The following is a 25,857-nucleotide window of genomic DNA, read 5'->3' as shown; positions in this document are numbered from 1 at the left end:
CAGTTCTAAAGCCATAAAAATGTCCAAACTACAACATTCAGAGAAAGACACCATGAGTCAAGAAAGGCTGAAGGTGTCTGCAATGCCTTGTCAGTTGGAAACACAAGCTTCTGGTTTCAAACAGCTTTGGCTTCTGGTTTCAAACAGCTTCCCCAGGAATGTTTTCTTTCTGCATCTCCAAATGTCTCTGGCTATGTTGGCTCTGAGCTTTTTCCAAAATGGTTTCTTCTTAAAGGACTCCAGTAAGCAGATTAAGAACTATCTTGAATGGACAGAGATACATTTCTATATAAAGATACATATGAAGACATTTCCTTTTCTTCCACAAATAATCCATTCCCTTCCCCCATGCCTCCTGCCTGCTGGAATTTAGTTTTGGCATAATGCCTTTGTTACATTCAATGGCAGTGTATTACAATGCTCATCACAGTTTTGACTAGCTTTTTGCAATAGTTTCCTAACTGGTTTCCTTGCTCTTTCCCTTGCTCATCTACTATTTGACTGAGCAGAAGAACCAAGATAACACTTTTACAAAGAAACACACACTTCTCTACTGGTCAGAACTCTTCACTCTTCCTATCTCTGCTATAAAGTCTTGTTATTTTTCGCTTTGCTCAAAGAATAAAGGGGATAAAAACCTGTATGCAAACTTGCCCTTAATTCCATTTTCAATATTATCATCAATCACTATCCTCCAGGCTGAAGAAACCTATGTATTGTACACTCTAGCAGTGCTCTATTCCTTGATTTTCTCCATATATCTTGTGTATCTTCATGTTACATGCTGGTGTTGGTCTGAAATTCCTTTTCTTCTTGGTTTGCTATATGTGTTCCTGAGTGTTCATACACTGCTGCTTTCTGGATAGCAGAATCAATGAATATTGCCACTTAAGCTTCCCAAATTCAATGCTCATATTCCTGTTATAGTGTTCACCCCATCATGTGTTAGTATTGTATATAAAATCTGCTAGTTTAAATTATTGAGGGTAAAATGTCATTGAATGTATAGAGTATGATCCATAATCAGTGGCCAGCAGGTATTTGCTGGTTGTGTATCCTTGAAAAATTTTCCATTTGTGCTTGTGTTGAAAATATTAGGATGACTTTGTAACTGTGTGCCAAACACTATATCTTCTCTCCATTAACTGAAGTGTTTTGTAATGGAGTCTAACTCAATTAAAAATTTTTAGCAGTAGAGGCTCTAATCATAAATATTTAAATGCTAATTTTAATAATGAAGATTCTTTCACATCTGGATTATATTCTGTCTGGTACTGAAAAATAGTTAAGAGTAAATGGTCTTTACAGTCTTTATTATCAGAAATGATGATGTTAGCACCTTTATTTCAATTAGTAAAGAACATACTATGCAGATTTAATAAAAGGCATGAGTTCACTTTTGAACTTTTATAATTCTTAATACATTTGTTTGTTCTTGACTACTTAATTTTGTGATACCAGTTCAAAACCAGGCATAATATTTTCATTCTGTGAAATTCAAAATCCATCTTTTTAAAACAAGCACAGTTTAATCTATCATCTAGTAAATTTCCTCATTTGATGAATAATGATAATATTTTTTCTTGCTTTAAAGTAATGCCTGGACAGGAACAACTGTTTACTCAGAGTATAGAAATTGTTATTACTTATCCTCAATGTTGTATGTCCATGTGTGTGTTTAGTAGCCATTCATGGAATAGAGTATATATCACACTATTTCCTATATGTGAATTTGCCTACAGGAAAAATGTATTGTTCATGTTCACAAACATCAACAGTTTAATTCAAACCCCATTAAAGTCTATTGTCTTGCCAACTCTGTACAGCATGTAAAACATGAGGACATGAACTGACTAGAGCAATTATGTTTATTGTAATCAGCCTAACATTTTTCATTAAAACTTAATTACCATTTAATCATGCATAAAACAAAAGAAAATGGAGTTCAGCACACACAACTGACCTTTACTCTAGGGGTTAAATATACCTCATCTGAGGTGACATGGTCTGAACTGCCAACTATCCCACTATAAGGGAAAAAGGTGTGCTTTTCCTATTGGGCTCTGGAATCATTTTGCATTCTCAGAGTTTGTAAGATTGATTTCTCCATAAATAATGGCAATAACTCTATAGCTACATGACATCTTTCCCTAATTTACTTTATTGAAAGATAATTTAATAGGTACATTTTCATGTAAAAAAAAATCATTTGTTGTTTATGACAGAGGCCTTTGGAGCTACCAATTGCCAACAGGGTGGGAATTTTTATGAGATAGCCAGTCATAAACCTGTGGTTTATGGGCAAAAAAAGTTTCTATGCAGGGGTGGTGCATGGCAATTGCTTCTGGAACTATTGCTTTCCTATTACTCTCTCCCTGAATTTCCCCTCGGGGGACTGCTAGAGAACTGACCACAATTTGTTTATAGTTGTCCACTTACACACTTAGATTGTGAGCAGCTCAAGACCAAAGAGAATATTATTCAGCTTTGATGGCCAGCACCAAATACAAAGAATATTTGGTGAATTGATTGAGAGTAAGACAGCTGGCTTAGTTGTAGTTCTGAGTCTTGTATTCAGTGGAATGTTGGAATTTCAGCTTTGATTGGCTATGTTTATTATTAACAAAATTGATTTAATAAAATGAAAAGGAGAAAAAAAAACACATAAAATAACATTTTCCTATCTTTTTGGGTGTTATCTTTAAAATTCATTACTAAATGAGATACTAAGAGAACCCTGATGATATTTGTTGTGAAAGAGGACTGCTACTGACTCATTACAAGTGAGAATTGATTAATATTATTTTCTTTTGTGATTTCTTTACATTCTAAAACTGACCTTTACTCATACTCAATGCTTATGCTCAATGAGTATAATTATATCTAAAGTTACATAAGTTAATCTGACAGTAATAGTTCATACTTTCAGCTTCTGGTATAGTACAGTTAATCAAAATCATTTCTTCTCTCCTAATTTATTTGTAAAACATATGCCTAAAAGGCAAGTGGAAAGAGTGTGGATGATAGGTAGTAGTTTCAAATAGTTACTTTCTTCTTCTAAGATTGACTTTTTTATTTTACTCTTTTGTATTTTCATTTACAGTTTCTAAAATAGTGATGAAAAAATTCTGTTAGCTTTTATTATTAAAGGAATAACATGTCCACCAAGGGCATTTAGAACTGGGGTCAGGCATATTGTATATATGTTTGTGTGTGTGTGTGTGTGAGCTTATTTTTATTCACCTGACTCTAATGCCCCAACTCTGTGCAATCATTCTTGCCCCCTCCTTAAAAATATGCAATGACTTCCTATTTTTTGTGAAGGCAAATAAAAATTATTTAATCAGTATTGATACTTTTTTCCCCTCATCTTTAGCATGGGAATAACCATGGTACATAGCTCAAATGATAGTGGGATTATTGAGCTACAAAAGATTATTTTATGTTAAATGTGATAGTTATTAGTGCCTCCCAACACACATTCTCCCTCTATTCAACTCAGGATTGTCTCCATATTTCCTGTTCCTGTTTGGCATATGCTTATCTTTGAATTTTTTCTACAGTGTCAATACTAGCTGGACTATCATCTATACATATTTTTGCATGAATATAAATTCTATTTATGTTAAAGCTCATCAAGGCATTTCTGTGAGCAATCACAACCCACCCTTCCTGAAGGTTTTGGATGCAAAATTTCCCTATGAGTCTTAAACACTGAATCAACACATAAGGGTTTAAACAGATGTGTGCATCATAATTTTAAGAACAGAGAAAGGATCCCAAAATTAATAGAATAAATTATCACCACACCTTTTAAAACATGCCATTCAAAGTGAATTTTCTCAATAATGAGGCATAAAATATGAGTCAGTGTGACAAAAATTGTAATTAACATTCAGACCCTGCCCTATCCAAGCTAATGGGTGACTTGGCCACATAATATGTATGATGACATTGCTATTTCAAAGTTTATGTTAATAAATTAACCATTCATTCATCCACTCATCCAATCAACGAAGACTTAAGCCCTGCCTGTTAATTTCCTGATATAGTATTAGTGTAGGAGATTCATTGGTGTAGAAGGCCCAAATTTCCTGTGCCCACATAAAAGTTACAAACTGATAGGAAAGACAGAGAAATTACTTAGATCGAATGTAATCATAGCTCCTTTGAAATTGTCATTCACTAATAATACCTCATTCTCTCTCTGTGTCTGCACCATCTTCCTGATTACCCACCCCACTTACTAAGGCCCTTGTTCCAGGTCCGCTGCAGCCTCTCCCAGTGTCTTTTGCACTCACTTGCATGACCATCCAACTGTCATGCTCAGGTCATCCCCACTGATCTCCACTCTGCTCCTGCCAACAACTTTCATAGATATATATTGGGCCATGCTTCACCTACAATTCTGAAAAAATTAAATTAAAAAAAATATGTTACTCTTTCAGTACATCTCCTTGTCTTCCCATCTCTACTTTTTCACTTTCTGACAGTTCTGTGCTCTCATTGGGGCATCCGCGCCATTGCTTTTCTCTTCCCTATTTGTCCCTCTTAAATTCATTGTAATTCCTCTTTATCAGCAGCAATTTCATCATTAAAATCTGGTCTCTTACCAATCAGTTGAATTTCCTTCTTTGGCTTCTGTCACCTGGCCCATTCCTCTTAGCCATGCCCACCCCTAGATTGCTGAATGTTGCTGAACAAAATCAGTCTAGCCAATCTGTTCCTGTTCAGATTTATGGTCAGTAATCTCAACATTCTTTAGTTACTGTAACATATCTTTACAGTGAGCCCTTGCTCCTATCCATCATATCATTTTCAAATCTTCACACTTTCTTCAAATCTTGTGACCCATCATCTCATCTTCCAAACATGGTGGATGATCTTGAATCACAAAAGGCAAAGCTCTCAGAAGAGCATTCCTTTCATTTCCCTCCAACAGATGTGCAAGCTGTCTATAGTCCCTATGTCTTCACTTTGTTTCCTGGAAATATTTGCCCTTTCTCCCAAGAAAGGCTCATTAATACTTTTATAGATATTCCAAATGTCTGCCTCAGGAACTTCACTGTTTAATAACTATTTCTTTCCTATATTTTCATTTTTCCACTTTCATTGACTCCTTTCTATTTGTATTTAAATATGCTCAAGTTACTTGTATTTAAAATAAATAAATGAAAGTAATATTTTCAATATCTCCCTTTGAGTATATCTAGTTCCTCTTCTCTCTTTAGTGCAAAGCAGTATTATGTTTTCTCTGCTCACTGCATACATTTCCTCACTACCAATTCATTTCTGAGCATATTTGCTTTCACTTCTATCCTCACCACTCCATTCTAGCCACTGCCAAAAATAACCTGAGTCTTTCACCTGAAACACATGTTTTGGTGGTTCTCTAAAATAGCCCCTTACAGATATGCAATGCTGCTGGCTCTTTCAGTCTTGTTGAAATATTTTTTTTTCTTGATTTTCATGATCAGCTCTCAGTTCTTTACCTCATGGCCTCTCTTTCACACAGTCTTGTTGTCCTTGTGCAGTCTTGCTATCTTGTACCTGCATTTTAAATGCAGGTTTCCTTGGGACTTGTTCTTAGACATCTGGCCCTCTCTCTATGCATACTTTCTTTGAGTAATTTTATTTTATCCCCAGAGTTGGTCTAAGATCTATAAGATAGTAACTCCAAAAATCTCTATTTCCATAATTTCAAACCATCTTGTGAACAATTAAGATACCCATTAGATAAGTGCATTAGGAGATAGTTGCAGACATCTAAAAAAATGAACAAAACTGTGCCATTAACATACTAATTCACCATATTATCTGATGTAATCTCCATGAAGATGGATAGATTTATCTTACTTGGCATTCCTCTTCATCACACATGCCACCACATCAGCCAGGTCTATACCCAAACCTGACTGTGGCCTAAAGGAAGTGATTATATCAAATGTATTATTCAATTGCATATGGATAGTTTACAGGGGAGGTGATTGTATTGAATGTTTATTCAAGAAAAGTCACCTTGGTTGAGAATAAATCTAAACTAAGCTCTTGCTTTCTAAATCATCTCTAATTTCTAATTTATATAAGAATAAAATCCTAACTCTGTAACATGGCTTCAAAATTTGTCAACATCTAAATTGCTTCTACCTCTCCATTCTTACTCAATTTTTTACTTTTGGTTATTCAGGGCCTTCACTTGTGCTTCTCCTATTCCCCCTAGATCTCTCTTTCCTCCTTTGTTCCCATCACCTAGCTACTTCTGTTCATCTTACAAGTTGCAGTTAAACATCCCTCCATTTAAGAGACCTCTGAAGTCTGACACTAAATAGCAATTCTTTTTACATGTTTTTGCACTTCCCATCTCATATTCACAACCTATAATTTTTATCTATTTACTTTGTGGTTGTTACAGAATACCCCAGTAAGCAGAATTCATACATATTTATACTTAATACAGCATTTATTGTCTCTGCTTTACACTTGGCATTGTTTTGCTTTTCTTTGTTTTCTTATTGCTCTTGTATGCATCTGTTTATTTTCTATTTATTGCTTTTAGTTGTTGGTTTTACTAAAACTGTAAATTCCTTAAATTAAATCATAATAATTTTTTAAAATCTCTGCTCAACCATTCACAGTCCTTAGGATGGCTCTAGTTCTGAAAGCAATGATTCAATAGATGTTTGTTGATTTGAAGCTTAAGGGTGACTTAAAAGATGTTTTCTCCTGATAACTCAAATTCCCCTAACATCATATATGTTAAAAACATTTGAAGTGCAGACCTTAGTAATATAGTTTATAGCATTAACTTACCCAGAAATTAACAATATACCACTTGGAACAAGAGTTTATATATATAGAGAAAATGAGTATAAATATAAATATATCTATTTTTTTCTCTATACCTATGTATATGTGTATGTGTGTGTCTATATATATTTAGATATAGATATATATCATCTTGATCATAATACAAATCATTTGAATTATGCCAAATTGGATAAACCTATAGCAAAAAAAAAAGCACCTCATATATATATACAATTTTTAGAATAGGTAAAGAGGGACATGACACTGTTTTTCAGTACATGAGAGTACACCTGGCCTGGGGCTTAGACCCATCCTTGTCAGCTGTGTAAATTCAAGTGCATTTGCTAAATTTATGTGTTTGTTAAATTAGAGCATAGTACTCCTTTAACTATTTCACTGGTTGTTATGCACCCAAAGGATAATGAGTGCAAAAGCAATTTGATTTATAAATTTTCTCCATATTTAAAGACTTTTATTATTTATTCTCAGTGTTAGCATTATGATGAGTAAAGGGAACCATGATGAAAAAAATTATTCAGATTGTAATTCTCAGATTAGATTTTTCCCTCTCTTTGGCCTCCTGATTCATACCACTCAGTGCAGACTGACAGTGAGATTCTTCTGACATTCCTTTGAGGAAAGTATGTAGATAATGTAGTTTTGACTTACAAACAGGAAAATAAAGTAAACAAGTAAATATTACTTTATCATGTTAATATTATATTAGATCTTAACTTACTACAACTACCTGAAGTTTCCATAGCATATTGAGTTTTGTAAGCATGTATTTGTTATTAATAAAGAATAGATGAATTTGCAGAACTTTTAATGTGAAATCTGATAGTAATTATTTCTTGTTAAAGTCTGTTGTAAATGTGTTGATTTTTATTGTCTGTACCTACAAGGAAACTGAGCATCAATATAAACACAATTACTGCAGTGAATAAATACTTAAAAAATGATATGGGGGTCAGGTTGAAGTTTTTATTTAGTTTTGGTTTTAGATATGTTGAAATTAAAATCTTTCTGAATAATTGAGCCAAAGATGTTGCATGACGATGTACAAAACAATCAGAATTTTATAGTGCATTATATTGGTGTTACTTTTAGATATAAAGTATTTTTAAAGTAACTTTAAATAGTATAATATTATTAAGATTTAAAGGAAAAACCTAGTTTTCCCCAAATTGCTAATTAGTTACTTTTGTCTCAGAGCATTTGTATTTCTTTTATAAAAGAAATTCACAATACAGTCTTAAAATCTAATTAAGATAAATGATTTAAATACTGTTGTAAACACTATTAATATCTTATATTTTATATCCTTTTACAAATACTTAAAGTGCATTATTTTACACAGTCTAATTTGAATGAAATCTTATGTATCATTAAAAAATATTAGTTTCATAAATAAAATATAAATGTTGTAGTCTTTGATGGCAAGAAATAGAAAAATAACGTGTTTTGTAGTTATTGCCTAAATTGGACATTTACTATAAATGACTAATATTCTCTCTCCAAAAATTGATTGTGAGTCTCTTTGAATTACTTTAAGATAAACAAACATCCAATGTTAAAATATATAATTAGGCTAATTAGAATCCAACTAAAAAACTTTATTTAGCATGAGAAAAATCATTAAGTACAATTATTACAAAAAGTCATACCTGAATTCAAGATGAAAATTGGTGTGTTGGGGAGGTGATCTATTGCCTGGTTTAATAGCTGTAATATTAACAACAGTTCTTGAATTATTGTATTTTGATTTAATTAGAATGAAACATTTTCAAAGAATTCAGGCTAGGTTTTGTTCACAATGAAATTCACATTCCTTATTGTGTAAAATCAGTGATTGATTTATTTCTGTTGCCTGTTGAAGTTTTTTTAAAAAATGTACTTAGACATATTTATACATGATGACATGTTTTCACAGATATTAAATCTTGTTAAATATCAATACCATAAAAATAAATGTTCTATTTTTGAGAAATTATTACAAAGAACAAGAGGCAGATCATGTAGAACATTTAACATTTTCTTGCAATAATGCCAGTATATCTATCTACACATATGTTTTAAATGCTGACAAACAAATCTCACATATTTTCAAATGTTTTAGCAAGTCTATCCAGGAATCCTTGTCCTTCAATTTTTGTTTCTTCTCTTCTGGCCCACAATAGCTGCATTAATAGAGCCTCTTAAGTAGATATTATCTGTGTTAACTGGAAAGGACTTTTTAAATTTAAATTGGTACCGGGACAATACATGTTCATTCACACTATCCTAGACAAAGTTGGTTGTGTGAGCACCATAATTATAACAAGATTCTATTTTCTCCCATTTTCACATTTATGTACTTATCACATTTTCCTGTTTCCACCAAATGTCCTTACATCAATAATTTTATATAAATGATATTTTCTTGCCAAATTCTGGCTAGTTTCTCTTTCTAGAAAACATTTGTAAGTCAGTAAACATGACTGGCATTTCATTATTATAATATCATAAAAATCATTAGAATGTCAAAGGAATAACTCTTGTAAATATTCTTAGCTTTGGTTCTTGCATTAGCTTTTTGTGGTAGCTACTATCCCATTTTGCAGGTGGGGACACTGGAGTGCAAAACACTACATAATTTCTCTAGGGGACATGAGTCTCTGGTAGAGAGACAGTGACCACAGATAAGCAAGGCTATAAAGGCAGCCAGGCCAGACCATGTCAGAAAATGTCTTTCAGTTTATCCCATTTTCATTGGAGAGCTTTCAGTTTATTTCATGTTCAGTTTATTTCATTTTCATTTGGGGTTTTGATCGGGGCCCCAGCATGATTATATTTACGTTTTATGAAAGAGTATTTAATTGAACTTCATCATCCAAAAGGCAAAGAGCTCATGTGGAAAACTATTGTAATAATTCATAACAGAGATAAAGAAGGTCATAACTAAAGTTATAGTAATGGGAATAGAAAGGAAGTGATGGACATGAAAGGTGCCAAGAAGACAGGAGTTCCAGGACTGGTAACAATACTAGAATTTAAACTCTTCAATAAATACTTGCCAATTGCTAACTTATTGATTAATAACAATATGGTTAAAGGCAAAAGATAAAGGAGGGATCTAGAAAGAGTCCAGAGATTCTGACCTAGTTGCTGGTTACTGTGATACTACTAAGTACTAAGGGGAAACTTGAAAGAAAAGGTAAGATGATCCATGCTCTGTATTTTGAGTGTGATATGCATGTTGTGTATCCAAGTATAATTTAGGCAATGGTATGTCAACATGTTTCTTGGGAGAGGTCCTGAAGGGCATTGAGAATCCATAAGTCGTCAGCAAGTGATCCATTTTGTAACTGAAGAGTCACACATTCCACTAAGATTACTGGTCCATTTTCCAATTCTTTCACTTGTCAGAATCTTTCAGCAATCTGCACCTTTGCTTAGGTTAGACTGGAGGTTTAATGATGATTCTTATTAAATGAAGTAACATAAAATCTATGGAAAAGTTGGATTTTTTTACACTGAGGTTTCAGTAAATGGTGTTTATGTCAATCTCAAGTATAATGAGCTATGCTTTAAATGTGTTTCATCATCAGTACCCTTAGATCCAGAGAGTGGAGACCCTCCCCTGTGCTCCCAGCTCAGAAGCCTTGCTTTGGCTGTTCTTCCCACAGGAATCTGGGCCACCCACACCCATGTTCACCTTCTTTTTAGTCTATTCTCTGTGTATCTGTACTAGTTGTCCTTGCTATGACAAATACCACATAGCAGTTGACACAAATAATACACATGTATTGTCTCAGGTTTTTGGAGGTGGAAGTCCAACATTAAGGTGTCAGCAAGGCCATACTTTCTCCAAAGCCTACAGCATCCTGAGCATACCAGGGACAGTGATTGAGCAACTGGATTGAGCAACTAGGTAGATGGTGGGTCCATTTATTTACAGTGATAGAAAAATAGTAAATTCATAATTCAATGAAATTCATGTTCTTCTTCACCAACACACAATACTAATATGGCCATCCTCTCCCCTCAACCCATCAATTCATCTTCTGAAATACCTTCCTAGCCTTATTCCTACTCTTACTAGCATAAAATCTGAATATCCCTCTTGGGTTTCTTCAACTTTCTCCTGAAATGTTCAAGAAATAAAATTCAGGGATTACACAGTCCAAAAAGGCATCAATCTTATTTTGAATAGCCTGGCAGGAGAGGGTGTGTAGAGATTGTAAATCTGTTTCTTGACCATGTGCTGCTATTTCATGTTGCAATATTATGTAACCATTAAAGACTCATGATGGATCCCTCTGTTACTATCATGCTCTAGTGATGCTCAAAGCTTGGACATAAATGATTCTTATTGCTTCACATTACTATTGAGTCCTAAAGGGTTCAGATACTTAGCTGCATCCAAGGGTGAATCAAGCTTCCACATATATTTTCCTAGTTTAGAATCCTGTGCACTTGGGTTGTAGTCTTACCCCCACCTTCACAAAAATGTGCTTCCATGAATTCACCTTGGCACATATGTCGGCTATTATGAACAGCCTCTCAAAACAGGAATAGTAAAGTTTCACCCTTCACCGGACTCACTCAAGTTACATTCCATGATTCTGAGAACACCAGCTAATAAAAAGAAATAGTTTCTCAGTTTACCAAGAAAAAAAAGTGTCTCACCAGGCACCCAGTATACTTCCCATCTAACAAGCATCTATTACACATAATAAGCCTCATTCTAAACATAATAACTTTCCTTAATATGTTGAATGATACAAGTTATATTTATTGGATCAGATTGCAATTTGATTATTAGATATATCTGCTTCTGTATATACTATGTTGGCTTCATTTTTGATACTTTTCTGTATTTATGAGAAATATTTTATCTATCAAGATATGTTATCTGCTATGAATGAATAATAGTCTCTCACTCTATATGTATATATATATATATATATATATAAATGCAATTTTATAGAGATATATTCTATATTCACCTACTGTATAATCATCCAAATTTTACAATCACTGCCTCACAGTATCATATAGCTGGGCATTCAATAAATATGTTTTAAAAGCACTCAAGGAGGACTTTGTGCATCTTTTAGGATGTTGCCCAAATACTTGATATATATTTTGGTAAAATCTGAAAAAACAGAATTTTGTATAACAATATATACATGTTTCAGAGGGTCATTAGTGTTATGAATTTTATCTAATTGAAAAGAAATCTGTGTTCATTGCAGCTTATTGTACTATGGTTTTGTAATATCATAACGCCTATTATAAACAAAAGGCAGATCCATAACTCATGTGATGATTTGTGTGCATTTTGAGTTGTTCAAAGTTTACTGAAATGGTTCTGGATTAAAGTGGATAAGTAGTGTAGACATTCCCTTAGATTATTAATGGGCATGCAGAAAGTGTCTTTGTGTCTTGAATTGTTTCAAGGAATCCCTTTGGGAAATTGATTAACAATATTCATCACTTCAAGAACAGTACGTTATTTTCTGAGGTAATAGGGAGATAAGACTGATGCAAATAAAATATTGTTTTCTTTTTTATGGCAAGAAGCTAAAGATTCAGAGCACAAAAGTCCCATTTAGAGAAAAAAATTTTAAGAGAAAAATAAGTAAAGTATGTTATAGCATATAAAAGTATACAATCATAAAAGAGAAATGAGTGCATGCTCATGAATAAATTTGTTGTGACCCTGAAGGTGAAAAAAGCAATTTCTGACCCTAACTTATGTCTTTGGTTGGTAGCCTTTGCATTATCTTAGAATGAGCTTTATTTCCTTGACCAGATAGCATCTTTTCATAATTCAAAACCAGAGAAAATAATAAATTTATTTCAAAGACCTAACCTTTTATTTCCCACTGCATTTTAAATATTGTTTTTTCCCCCTTGAGGCTTCTTTTTGCCTTCTTTTTTCCCAATCTGTATACCTCTAGGAACTTTTATCTTTATTTTATAATTTTACAAAGAAAGAGTAAGTGTTGGGGGTTCATTTCAACTCAACTTAAACTTAGTTATTGATTTACTGATCATCCCAAATAATATTTGGTGATACATATGCAAATACATACATACTCCATAATTACATATGTATTATAATTCACATTTTCATGTAGTTGATAAATCATTGGCTGATTATGTAGATGCAGTACTTCTGTTTATTATGCAACATGAACTCATGAACTTCATAAATACATAACATTTCAATAGTGCTCTTTATTATTATAGATATTATGGATGAAAATCTTGTTTGGAAGTTTAAGAAACTGTACCTTCAAAAATGAGTGAAGATGCATACTATAAAAGGACATATAACCATTTAAGCAAGCTAGTGTTTCATTTACTGATATTCTAAGGCTCTTTGTTTGCAGAGCTTTAAGAATTTTCCTGGAGAATATATGCTTATGATTCTACAAATTTAGGGTACCCTGGATTGAACAATGAGAAGGAAGGTTTTCTTTCTTTTAGTACTTCTCTGAGTGTTTAATCTTTAATATGCAATGTGAATCACCAAGAAGGAGGTAGAATATACATTATTTACTAATCTTATTGGATCAGATACCTGTTAATACTTCCCAGAAAAGTGTTTTATGGAAAACTAGTTTTTGAAAACCTGTTGTTATTTGAAATTTTTGTCTTGTGCGAAGTTCCTTTACTGGGTATTATGCATCTTTGTTTTTAATGCATGTTGAGTAAAAATTTGGGAAAGGGAAATAATATAAAACATATTTTGGTCTTAAAAATTACTACACTCAGATCCATGATCTTCTTGGCTTGCCTTTTAAACTTTTCTCTTTAAATTATTCTAATATGATATAAATTGTGGCAGAAATTGTTACCTGAAAATGAGTATTTAATTATACATGTGACCACTTGCTTGAGGAAAAGATAAATGTTCTTTTAAGAATGTGATAATCAGATCAATGAATAAGATTGTCAAAGTGCAATAGGATTTGCTCAGGACTTTTTCCTAAAGCCCAGAGGAATCTCAATGAGGAAAAAGCACAGGCAGGTCTCAAATTCTTCTTTAAGAACATTACTCAAATGACAAATTCAAGATAGCTTATAAAATACTAGTTTAAAAAAAGTACCATTTTGGTGCCTAGATGATGGCTAGTATGAGTTATGATTCTGGTGATTGAATTACATGATGACTATTCTATATCACCAATTTGTGGTTTATGTGTGTGATATTTATGACAACCTAACTATAAGCTTGGTGTCTTCTAATCTATCCTGCATTCCATGGCTATACTAGTCTTTTGGAATGATCTGCTTGGTGCCCCAAGTTTTCCATCTTCTCCTCTTTGCTGCTGATAGGAGAAAAGTGAAAAACATTAAAAAAAAATCTCTTTGAAGTGATTCTGAAATGACATTCCTGCTCCTTCCTATTGAAATACTACTTTGAATCTCAAATCCCTTTATTCTTTTTTTTTTTGCTTTTTTAATTTTTTATTTTATTTTATTTTTTTATTTTTTATTAATTAAAAAAAATTAACTAACACAACATTTAGAAATCATTCCATTCTACATATGCAATCAGTAATTCTTAATATCATCACATAGGTGTATGGTCATCATTTCTCAGTACATATGCATCGATTTAGAGAAAGAAATAGCACGACAACAGAAAAAGAAGTAAAGTGATAACACAGAGAGAAAACAAAAATAAAAATAAAAAGTACAAAAATATATAAGAGAAAAAAAAAACTATAGCTCAGATGCAGCTTCATTCAGCGTTCCAACATAATTACATTACAATTAGGCAGTATTGTGCTGACCATTTTTTTAAGAAATCATACCATTCTACATATGCAATCAGTAATTCTTAACATCATCACATAGATGCATGATCATCGTTTCTTAGTACATTTGCATCGGTTTAGAAGAACTAGCAATATAACCGAAAAAGATATAGAATGTTAATATAGAGAAAAAAAATAAAAGTAATAATAATAAGAACAAAACAAACAAAACAAAAACCTATAGCTCGGATGCAGCTTCATTCAGTATTTTAACATGATTACTTTACAATTAGGTATTATTGTGCTGTCCATTTTTGAGTTTTTGTATCTAGTCCTATTGCACAGTCTGTATTCCATCAGCGCCAATTACCCATTATCTTACCCTGTTTCTAACTCCTGCTGAACTCTGTTACCAATGACATATTCCAAGTTTATTCTCGAGTGTTGATTCACATCATTGGGACCATACAGTATTTGTCTTTTAGTTTTTGGCTAGACTCACTCAGCATAATGTTCTCTAGGTCCATCCATGTTATTACATGCTTCATAAGTTTATCCTGCCTTAAAGCTGCATAATATTCCATCGTATGTATATACCACAGTTTGTTTAGCCACTCATCTGTTGATGGACATTTTGGCTGTTTCCATCTCTTTGCAATTGTAAATAACGCTGCTATAGACATTGGTGTGCAAATGTCTGTTTGAGTTTTTGCCCTTAATTCCTTTGAGTAGATTCCCAGCAATGGTATTGCTGGGTCGTATGGCAATTCTATATTCAGCTTTTTGAGGAACCGCCAAACTGCCTTCCACAGTGGTTGCACCATTTGACATTCCCACCAACAGTGGATAAGTGTGCCTCTTACACCACATCCTCTCCAGCACTTGTCATTTTCTGTTTTGTTGATAATGGCCATTCTGGTGGGTGTGAGATGATATCTCATTGTGGTTTTGATTTGCATTTCTCTAATGGCCAGGGACATTGAGCATCTCTTCATGTGTCTTTTGGCCATTTGTATTTCCTCCTCTGAGAGGTGTCTATTCAAGTCTTTTTCCCATTTTGTAATTGGGTTGGCTATCTTTTTGTTGTTGAGTTGAACAATCTCATTATAAATTCTGGATACTAGACCTTTATCTGATATGTCGTTTCCAAATATTGATTCCCATTGTGTAGGCTGTCTTTCTACTTTCTTGATGAAGTTCTTTGATGCACAAAAGTGTTTAATTTTGAGGAGTTCCCATTTATTTATTTCCTTCTTCAGTGCTCTTGCTTTAGGTGTAAGGTCCATAAAACCGCCTCCAATTGTAAGATTCATAAGATATCTTCCAACATTTTCCTCTAACTGTTCTATGGTCTTAGACCTAATGTTTAGATCTTTGATCCATTTTGAGTTAACTTTTGTGTAGGGTGTGAGATATGGGTCTTCTTTCATTCTTTTGCATATGGATATCCAGTTCTCTAGGCACCATTTATTGAAGAGACTGCTCTGTCCCAGGTGGGTTGGCTTGACTGCCTTATCAAAGATCAAATGTCCATAGATGAGAGGGTCTATATCTGAGCACTCTATTCGATTCCATTGGTCGATATATCTATCTTTATGCCAATACCATGCTGTTTTGACCACTGTGGCTTCATAATATGCCTTAAAGTCAGGCAGTGCAAGACCTCCAGCTTCTTTTTTTTCCTCAAGATGTTTTTAGCAATTCGGGGCACCCTGCCCTTCCAGATTCAAATCCCTTTATTCTTGATGTCCTCTGGGAACTATATTTCCAAATGAAATACCTCTATTCAAAACACTAGTATTGATAATAACAAGGATAAATAAGGCAAGTATGGTGTGTAAGACATTATGGTTTATGATTAAGATATAACTAAGGGGCTTCAATTTCCAGTATTGTAGTAAACTACATACTTTGAAAATCAATCTGCTGTAAGTATGCTGAAGGTGTTGGATAAGGAACCTTTGAAAATGAGTCACTGAGCCTGCAAGAAAATGGGGAATCCTCCCAGCCCCCCAATTTGATGAAAAATTGACAGGTAGACTCGTAATAAAACTCAGAAGTTGACTTTGTCTTGAGGGAATCTATCGATACTTGGTGACATTCATCTCTCATTTTGAGAGTCACATAAGTCTCAGAGAGTAGGACAAAAAGTCCAATGTCTTTCTGATGTTGAAAGTATGAGATCTTCATACAGCTTGAATTTCAAAGAGTTCTAAACTCAGCATAAGGGAAAATGAAGTATAAACTCATAAACTAACTACACAGAGTGAATGGATCACCAAGATAACTTAAATATCTCTAAAAGGAAATGTGACATTGAGGGATATAATGTGTAAATAAACTAATAACCAAAAGCAGGTTAAAACTCTTCTAAAGGTGCATTCACAACATCTTTGTGGTCAAAATGCCTCAAATTGAGAATTTATTTAAAAACACCGAAGACTTCCAGTATTCCAAGAACATGGTAAGATAAAATTTAGATCCTTTCTGAGTGATTGTACTTTCAAAGCTGTCTTCAAAGAATTGTCATGGGTAAAATTCTAAGAGGGAGGATGTTCAAATTTAAAAATCATGAATATCTTAATTTGCACGAGATATTAGAATTATCAGATTTAGACTAAAATGTATTCAATGTGTTTAAAACTAAAAGAGAATAAAAGTAAGCATATCAAATAATATGCTGTATGAAGTGCCAAGTATCTTTGAAAAAAGAAATTATAACTACAAGAAAAGCACAATAGAAGAAAAACTAAATGATGGATTTAATATAATTTGATACAGAGAGAGGATTAGGAAAGGAAACTAAGACCCCAAAATTACCCAGTTGATAGAACAAAGATTAAAAAGATTTATAAATGAAAGGAAGATTAATATATGGAGGATAAAAGGCATTTATCTGATTGAAATTCCAGAATAAGAACATGGCATGATTCAAGAATTCAAGAATCCCAACACATCCTAAGCAGAATTAATGAAAGGAAATTTATACATAGACACACAATTGTGAAACTTTAGAACATCAATTTCAGAAAGATGATCTTAAAGAAAGGAGTGCCAGACTGCAAGTTGGTAGGAAAACATTACCAGCCAGAAATGTAGATTTGTACCTTTACAGTGTTGCTAGTTGAGTAAAAAACTACTATCAACCCAGAAATATAAATTCAGTAAAAGTGTCTTTTAATATTGAATGAGAATTAAACATATTTTTGGACAGAACAAACAACTTTAGAAAGTTTATCACCACATGCCTTGTATCAGTTAGCTCTTGCTGCATAATAAACCTCTCCAAAACATTGAACCTAATGTGTGTAAGCTGAAACAATTCTATTTTAAAATATGGGCATTGACTGTATCTGAGACCATGGAGTGGTCTGTTTCCAGATTCAGTTTTTCAGGTCTGCTGGGGCAATTCTGCTTCATGTGCATCTTTTCTAATATCTAAAGGCATGTCCTTATCTGGCCATAATAGAAAGGTGAGAATGTAAACCACTACCATAAGCTCAAGCTTTTGTTGGTATCACATCTGCATTTGGGCAGTAAAAGTCACATATTCAAGTCCAATAAAAGTATTAGGTTCCATCCATAATAAAAGGGGAAAAGGAGTGAATATTTGTAAACAATTATCCAAAACTATCATGCATCCTTACGGTAGGTAATTTTCAAGAATTTTCTTTAGGAAGTCAGTAATTTAGGCCAGACAAAAAGTCTGAGATGAAAATAATTATAAAATAATAAAAGAAAGTTAATATATGGATAAATATAAACAAATATCAACTGTATAAAGAAATAATATTGTTTAGTCTATAGGGTGTACATAGCAAAATAATAATGTCTAATTTATAGGGTTTATAAAAAACAATAAGTAAAATATTTGACAGGTGGAAGGGAGCAATTAATAGTAAAGTGTTCTAAGGTTTTGAAGGGGGTGACATATTAAACTTGAATATATGCTAAAATTTCAAGGAAAACCACTAAAACAAAAGTATAAGAAAATAAAAATTGCTCAATGTATAAAAAAAGGTTAGAAAAAATGGGACACATAGAAAGTACAATGTAAGATATTAGAGAGTAAATCAAATGTAGTGGTAAGCCTAGTATATATATATATAAACTCTTGCTGCATAACAAACCTCTCCAAAACATACAAAATAATGTTGCCCTCAATTAGCTTAGAAATATATAAAAGTACACTAAAGTATCTAATTAAAATTAAGAAAAGTTTCTTAGGTTGAAATAAAAAACAATTCAGCTACATACTGTTTGAAACTGATATTCCTAAAGTATGAATACAGATAGTTTGAAAGAGCAAATGTATACCAGCAATATGTACAAGAATTTTCATAGCAGCAATATTCTTTGTAAGAGCAAAAAAGTGAAAATGACTAATATTCATCACTGGGAGTATGGGCAAATTGTGTTACATTTACCTAGAGAAAATTATACAAAAATGTAAATGAATATACCAAGCCATCATGTGTAAACCTGGATGACTCTTAGAAACATAATATGTATTAGTGGGGATTCTCTAAAGAAACAGAACCAACAGGAGACATTTGCAAATATGAAACTTTTAAAAGTGTCTCAGGCAACCATGGGGATCCAAAAGTCTAAAATTTTTAGGGCAGGCTGCAAGTCTGGCATCTCTGATGAAGGGTCTTGCTGAATACCAAAGGAGAGGCTGGCTGGCTGAAGAAGCAGTGAAAATTCTCTCTTCTCCCTTAAAAGTCTTCAGCTGATTGAAGCACATCCAACTGGATTCTCCCATTTGTGGAAGACATGCCTTTAGTTCATCATAGATGTAATGAGTCACAGAGACAATCAACTGACTGATGATTTAATAAGCCAGGCTTCTGGTTTATCAACCAGCCATGAAATATCTTTGCAACAGTTAGGTCAGGGTTTGCCTGCCCAGACAACTGGGCACTATCACCTGGCCAAGTTAACACCTGAACCTGACCATCACATAATTCATAGCAAAAAAAAAAAAAAGGCATTAGAGAACCTGTTATGTTTCATTTATATAATGTGTGATGGCATTTATATAAATTCAAAAAGGAGTATACATATATGGCTACAATAGGAGTTCATCCATATATGGTTTTATGAAGACAAGCAAGGGAATGATAAGCATGAAATTCAGAGTAGTAATTGCATCTGGGGTGGAGGGAAAGGGTGACATGGGGAAAGGGCATAGGGAGGCTTCAAATGTATTGATAATGTACTATTTCTTACACTGAGTGGTGATTACACCGATCTTAATTTTAACTTGTTTTTATTGCATTGTAGATAAATGTGTATACATTTCAATATCTAATAAAAACCAAAAAGAGAAAAAATAATGAATGGAGAAATTGCATTTCAGCCCTCAATTAGCTTGGAAAATAGCAAGACAATAAATTAGCAAGTTATTATACTTCATCTTCACAACAGACTTAATAGTTAGTATTTTCATTATATTGAGCTGATTAGAAAATGAGGTGAACTTAAGTCATCTGACTATAGATCACAGCTCTGATTTGAAGCAGGTTCAACCATAGGATTCATTTACCATAGATCACTTTGTATTGGAATGTCTATTCTTTAATCTGCTCAGTTTAACACTGTCTTTTGTCATATATTGCTTGTTCATTGCCTCCCCATTAGGTTACAAATCCTTCAAGAGCACAGAGCTTTTTCTGTGGGTAGCCTAACAATTTTTACTTAAATTATTTCCATTCACCTATCCATATTCATAATAGTGCTCCAGAATTCAACACACACACACACAGACACATACATGCAAATTACTCATTACTTAAAATCTGCAAATATTAAAAAGTACATAATGATCATGTGCATATGGGCAATATACTATTTATTGTATCTTTTTTCCTTCATGAATCATACATTCTATACATTACAACAGTTCTCAGAGATAAAGTAATCTTTAGTATCATAATCCCATAAACAGCAGAAAAGAAAAGAAAGCTCATTATTATAGATAAAACTCAAAATGAAAAAAGATAAAACTTTGATGTTCTGGGTCTTAAGGTATATCTTCCTACCTTTTAATATAACTCACAATAAACTGTGGCTTAAAAACTAGGAGAAACTCACTATTTCCTCAGGCCATTTCACTTCAGTAGTGAAGATGGGATTTAGAACTCTGGTTCAACATCCATCTCAAGAACGTTTTCACTGGTTGGGCTCAAGCAAGTATGGCAGCTGCCTATGTGATGAGATTTTAGGTGCAGTTATAATATGTCTGATTGATGATTGCAGGGACCTCCTGTGACAAGGCTCCTGCTGTCTGCTCAAAGTTTTCTTAAAAGCCTCTTATGCATACTTCTACTGAAGTAATTGGAGATTCCTAACACTAGAATCACTCCTGTGGATTTAACATCAGAGGGAGGGACACTATTATCAGAGTTTTCATTAAAATTAGAATGAACATCTAATTTATTACCCAGATTGCAACACTTTTGAGAGTGAAGAATAGTTATTGATAATTTTCCCAAAACGTTATTACCCATGGGACTTCTGATATCCTAGTTTAAATGTACCAGTTTTCTTCTAGTTTGCTCTCATTAAAACATCAACAAAGATCATGTGATTGGGTGTCACCTTTGAAGGAATAGACAGTAAGGGAGGTTTTCCCATTCAGTTTTACTTAAGCTTCCTTGAGAATCTTTTAATTAAATCATTCAACTTGTGGTACCTGTTTTCATTTAAAGTGATTTAATAAGGAAATTTTGTGTATTTATGTGTGTGTGCCAAGTAAAGCATTATACAATGCTTAAATATATTGCATAATTGGTTGCATTTTTCATAAGGCTTTGCTAAAATCTGCTCAAAGTAAGCATTGTCAAGATGAATGTTAACAAATGTATATCTGGGAAAAGGAATTATTTTCATATGTTCATATAAACAAATGATACATTATATCAGTGAAGAATGTTTCAACCCAAGACAGTAACCACATGTATATGAGTGGAGAGACAACGTGTCCAATCATCTGACCTGGTGTTTTTGTTCCTTTTCCTTTAATTGTAGCATCGATTGCATCAACCTGCAATGATCCAGGGATGCCTCAAAATGGTATCTGCTATGGTGATAGCAGAGAGCCTGGAGATACGATTACATTCCAGTGTGACCCTGGGTACCAGCTCCAAGGACAGGCTAAAATCACTTGCGTGCAATTGAATAACTGATTTTTTTGGTAACCCGACCCTCCTATATGCATAGGTATTATGTAACAGAAAATATTTATATTTATATTTATATTTGGAAATGAATGCATGCTATCATTAAAAATGCTCTGTAGATGTATTATTTCTTCAGAAATACTTCTCAAGAGTGTCCTACATGCACTCCCGGTCTCTGAGACTATATGTGAAATTTTATTACAATATTATGACATTTATTTTATTAGTGAAGTGTAAAAATTAGTTTACTTAATGTTACAGTAATTGACCTGTAACATTTCCTATTTTTAACAAATCTTATAAGAATATGGGCCAATCAAATTACTACAATGTAAAATTCTGTATAGTGGAAACTCCTAACCTTACCATGGCTATTCTAACTTTTAATATAGAAATATGCCCTTAAGCAAAACCTACTCACTAACAAATACTTTCTTTTCATTTTGTTTTGTTTTGCTTTGTTTTGTTTTTTGGCATGGGCAGGCACCATGAAGTGAACCCGCTTTATTTTAGATATCTTTTCTATAATACCAGTAGCATCTTAAAATGAATCCTGAAAATAAGAAATTATATTGTTAATGTCAAAATGAAGATTAAAAAGAGAAACATTTCTGAAATTCATTAGAAGTTTCTAGTTTGACCTTATTAAAAGACCATTGTATTAAAAGGTTATGGTATTAAAAGCAATAGCAATCATTTTTCAGACTTTGGGTTGAAAAATGATCCAAGATTTCTATCACAAATATGGTTTTAGGGCAACAAATACTTCTTATATAAAAATAGCAATTACATGCAAGTTGTCTCTTCATTCAATTAAATATTTCACCATAAAATACTTATTTAGAATATTTCATCTTAATTTAAAAGAGAAACACTAATACAATTTATTATCTAATGCACTGTTGCATTTTAATTTGCACTTACTAGTAATCTGTTTGAAAAAAGTGTAAAATTTAATTATTCTGTGAAGAGAGGAAGTGAAAAGGAAATAATATGCATGTAGTTAATGGGTCATTTTGCATAAGGTGACCTTGAGGGGATTTTGCAATTTAAAATGATTTTTATTGTGATATACACAGCAGTTTGGAAATTCTCAGTGGTCCCATAGAGCTATGATATGCAGCTTTCAACTTCTTCCAAGGTATTTATAGTATTCTGAAGATAGATGAGATTTGATAGCTCTGCTTATTAGCATTCTCAGCCTTGTCAGAGAGCTATCCATGTTTATTTAATGTTTTGCGCTGCATTTACATTTTATAACTTTTGTGAGTATAGTCGTGCATTTTATTTCAAGCTGAGTCATCAAGAGACTTGCAACATTTTTGCATGCTTCTTTTTTGAAATGGAGTAATTACCTATAAATGCAGCAATCATTTTAAACTATTGGCCTATTTTAAAGTAGGAAAAGCCCCCCTCCCCATGCCACCTCCAGCTTCATACCCCTGCCATTTACCTTTTGTTCAAGGTCATGGAGGAATATATTAAAAACTCATATAACTTCAAGTTAATCTGTTAGACATTATTTCTCACTTTACATTAATTTAAACAATTGTAAAATCTGACCATTTTCCAACCAATCTATAGTCTTTTGTTAGTTAATTTATTAGTTACCTAATTTTAACCAGCAACTAAATGATCAGAACCATAGAAAAGAAAATAAATAGCACTTCAGCTGTCTTGAACATCAGCTGCAAGGACAAATTAAAATCCTTGTGTGCAATTGAATAACCACTTCTTTAGCAGCCAGACTCACTTTCCATGAGATACAAATTGTAAGAGAACTCATAATTAACAAATGAAACAGTCCAAAACATTTTGAGGTTCAAGAACAAAAACTGATTTACTTTTTAACAGCATTGAGCTCACAGTTATCATCTTACTGATATTAGTGTAAACACATTCCATTCAAAATTGATGAATGAAAAAAACAAATTGTAATTGCCACGTAAAATTCTTCATTCTAATAATAATATATTAAGTACTATGATCAAAATATATTTTTAGAGCTTAATATTTCAGCTTGGTCCTTTATTGAATATAACTCCTGAATGCCTCTTAAAGACACTGTGATTGTTCTCAAATATGAAGAAAATAATACAAGCCCTACATACAATTGTGGATTGTGAAAAGATCTCCCATTTAAGCACCAGCCAATTAAGTCAAACATCACTCATTGCAGCGGACACGCCTCCTAGCTGACTGCAGATGTAATTAGCAACAGATGAGGTTCACGTACCATTGGCTTATGTCCACAGCAACAAGACTAGGTATGCTCACCTGGCCAAGTTGACAACTGAATCTAGCTAACACAGAAGGTAAAAGAATGAATGAAAGTTAGATGATCATTATACCATGTGAAGCAGGCTTTCCACGAAAACTAGGTAATGATTTCATAAACCCTGAAAAATGACAAAAGAATTAACATGACCATAAAATGATGTTCATAGTGATGCTTTTTGTTCCCCTGTGATTTTGTGTGTATGTATGTATGTGTGTGTTTTGCAGACTACAGGGTATTAAAGGAGTCTGATTATTTTAATTGGGTAAAGTTTAAAATTATAGGAAACAACTTATGTTTGTTAGAAATTTGAAAATCTTCCCTAAATAGAGGGTGATAAATTATATAAAATGCATTAGTAATTGCATGAAAAATGTACAGGCTTCCTGGGACTTAAAATTCCATCTAGATATTTACTGTTGAGTGGAAAATTACAAATGAATGAGCCTTTTTTTCCAGAAGAATTCTATGATGTTTCATTTCACATTGACCAACATTTTTCACCCTCCTAACATTTCCTCTTCCCTGACACTGCATGTGGAGGGAATCTGACTGGTCCAGAGGGTGTTATCTTATCTCCTAACTACCCACAACCATATCCTCCTCGAAAAGAATGTGACTGGAGAATAAAAGTAAATCCAGACTTTGTCATTGCCCTGATATTCAAAAAGTACCATATCTTGTGGAATACCTTTTTACTAGGATTTTAAAAATCATTTCATTTCTCACTTCATATAGTCTCCAATTTTGTTTCTAAGTCCTAGATTTTGTGTTTAGCAGATACAACATCCGGCTGCAGAGTGACATGAGTGGAGATATGTTGTTATGCCTTGGGGCATTCTACTTCTGCTGGGTACACATGATGTGCAAAGAATTACTTTTAAATAGTATTTATCTTGCACATGGTGTGTTCCATATGAGAAGGCTTGATTTACATAATATTCAAGAAAAGTAATAAAATAAGTGCTATAGATACACTTAGTATTATTTTGCATTAATGTCTCATATTTCTGTACATATGTGATAGCTTAATTCATCTCCATAGCATATACTAGGGGACAGTCCCAAGATTAGTACTGTTTTAACATTAGGGTAGTAATAACTTACTAGAACTTTGAAAATGAAAACTCCCCCAAATTCGATTGATTTTAAAGTTTAAATTACTAGACATCAGTCTTTAAAAATATGCTAACAACCTCTTGCTACTATAGATGAAAAATGTTCAATATTTTGTTTATTTTATTTTTTAAATTTCTAAAAATGTATTATATTTATCATTTATATTAATTATCATATTGCAATATATAATTACATTTTGTCAAATCCTAAGATCATTCCCAAATTTATATTTTGATTTTTGAGTGAAATGAATGTGATATATTAAAAGACGAGTTCTAGAGACTGTTCTATTGATATCTTACCTATACAGGGCAAAGTGTTCTCTTTGTTTACCTGCCATTTGAACAAATTTCCTTTTATTAAGAAGTTTGTATCAACATTCAAGTCCCAGATATGGTTGTTTACTTTCTCTTCCTTCTCCTAGTGTACTTTTAAACCTCTAAGAACTTCAATTTCTGTGATTGTGTTTTCATCTTTTCCGGAACTTTTAAAAAAATTTTTTAACTTTTTTAATTATGAAATATATATACAAAAAAAGCAATAAATTTCCAAGTACATTTTAACAAGTAGTTATATAGAACAGATTGTAAAGATTGGTATGGGTTACATGTCCACAATTTTTCATTTTTTCTTCTAGCTGCTCCAAGATATTGGGGAACAAAAGAAATAGCAATGTAATGATTCAATGGTCATACTCATTTGTTAGATCTTA

The 25,857-nt window shown here is 32.9% G+C and overlaps 1 protein-coding gene across 20 annotated transcripts in view; it reads left to right on the top strand.

Annotated features, from left to right (window-relative positions):
* The window catches only part of LOC143667177 (CUB and sushi domain-containing protein 1-like), a 315,312-nt gene that overhangs the window by 112,437 nt on the left and 177,018 nt on the right, over window positions 1-25,857 (top strand). For 18 of the 20 annotated variants that reach the window (XM_077141077.1, XM_077141080.1, XM_077141094.1 and 15 more), the window contains one exon: window positions 21,597-21,788. In XM_077141077.1, coding sequence (XP_076997192.1) covers window positions 21,781-21,788 — 8 coding nt within the window. In that variant the 5' untranslated portion in view covers window positions 21,597-21,780. The remainder of the gene's footprint in view (window positions 1-21,596; window positions 21,789-25,857) is intronic. The other 2 variants (XM_077141088.1, XM_077141078.1) reach the window with 1 other exon arrangement.

The sequence above is a fragment of the Tamandua tetradactyla genome, chromosome 23, assembly GCF_023851605.1.
Source record: "Tamandua tetradactyla isolate mTamTet1 chromosome 23, mTamTet1.pri, whole genome shotgun sequence".
In the NCBI taxonomy this organism is placed as follows: domain Eukaryota; kingdom Metazoa; phylum Chordata; class Mammalia; order Pilosa; family Myrmecophagidae; genus Tamandua; species Tamandua tetradactyla.
Note: the sequence above shows the minus strand (reverse complement) of the source record. Positions and strands in the feature narration are given on the sequence as shown.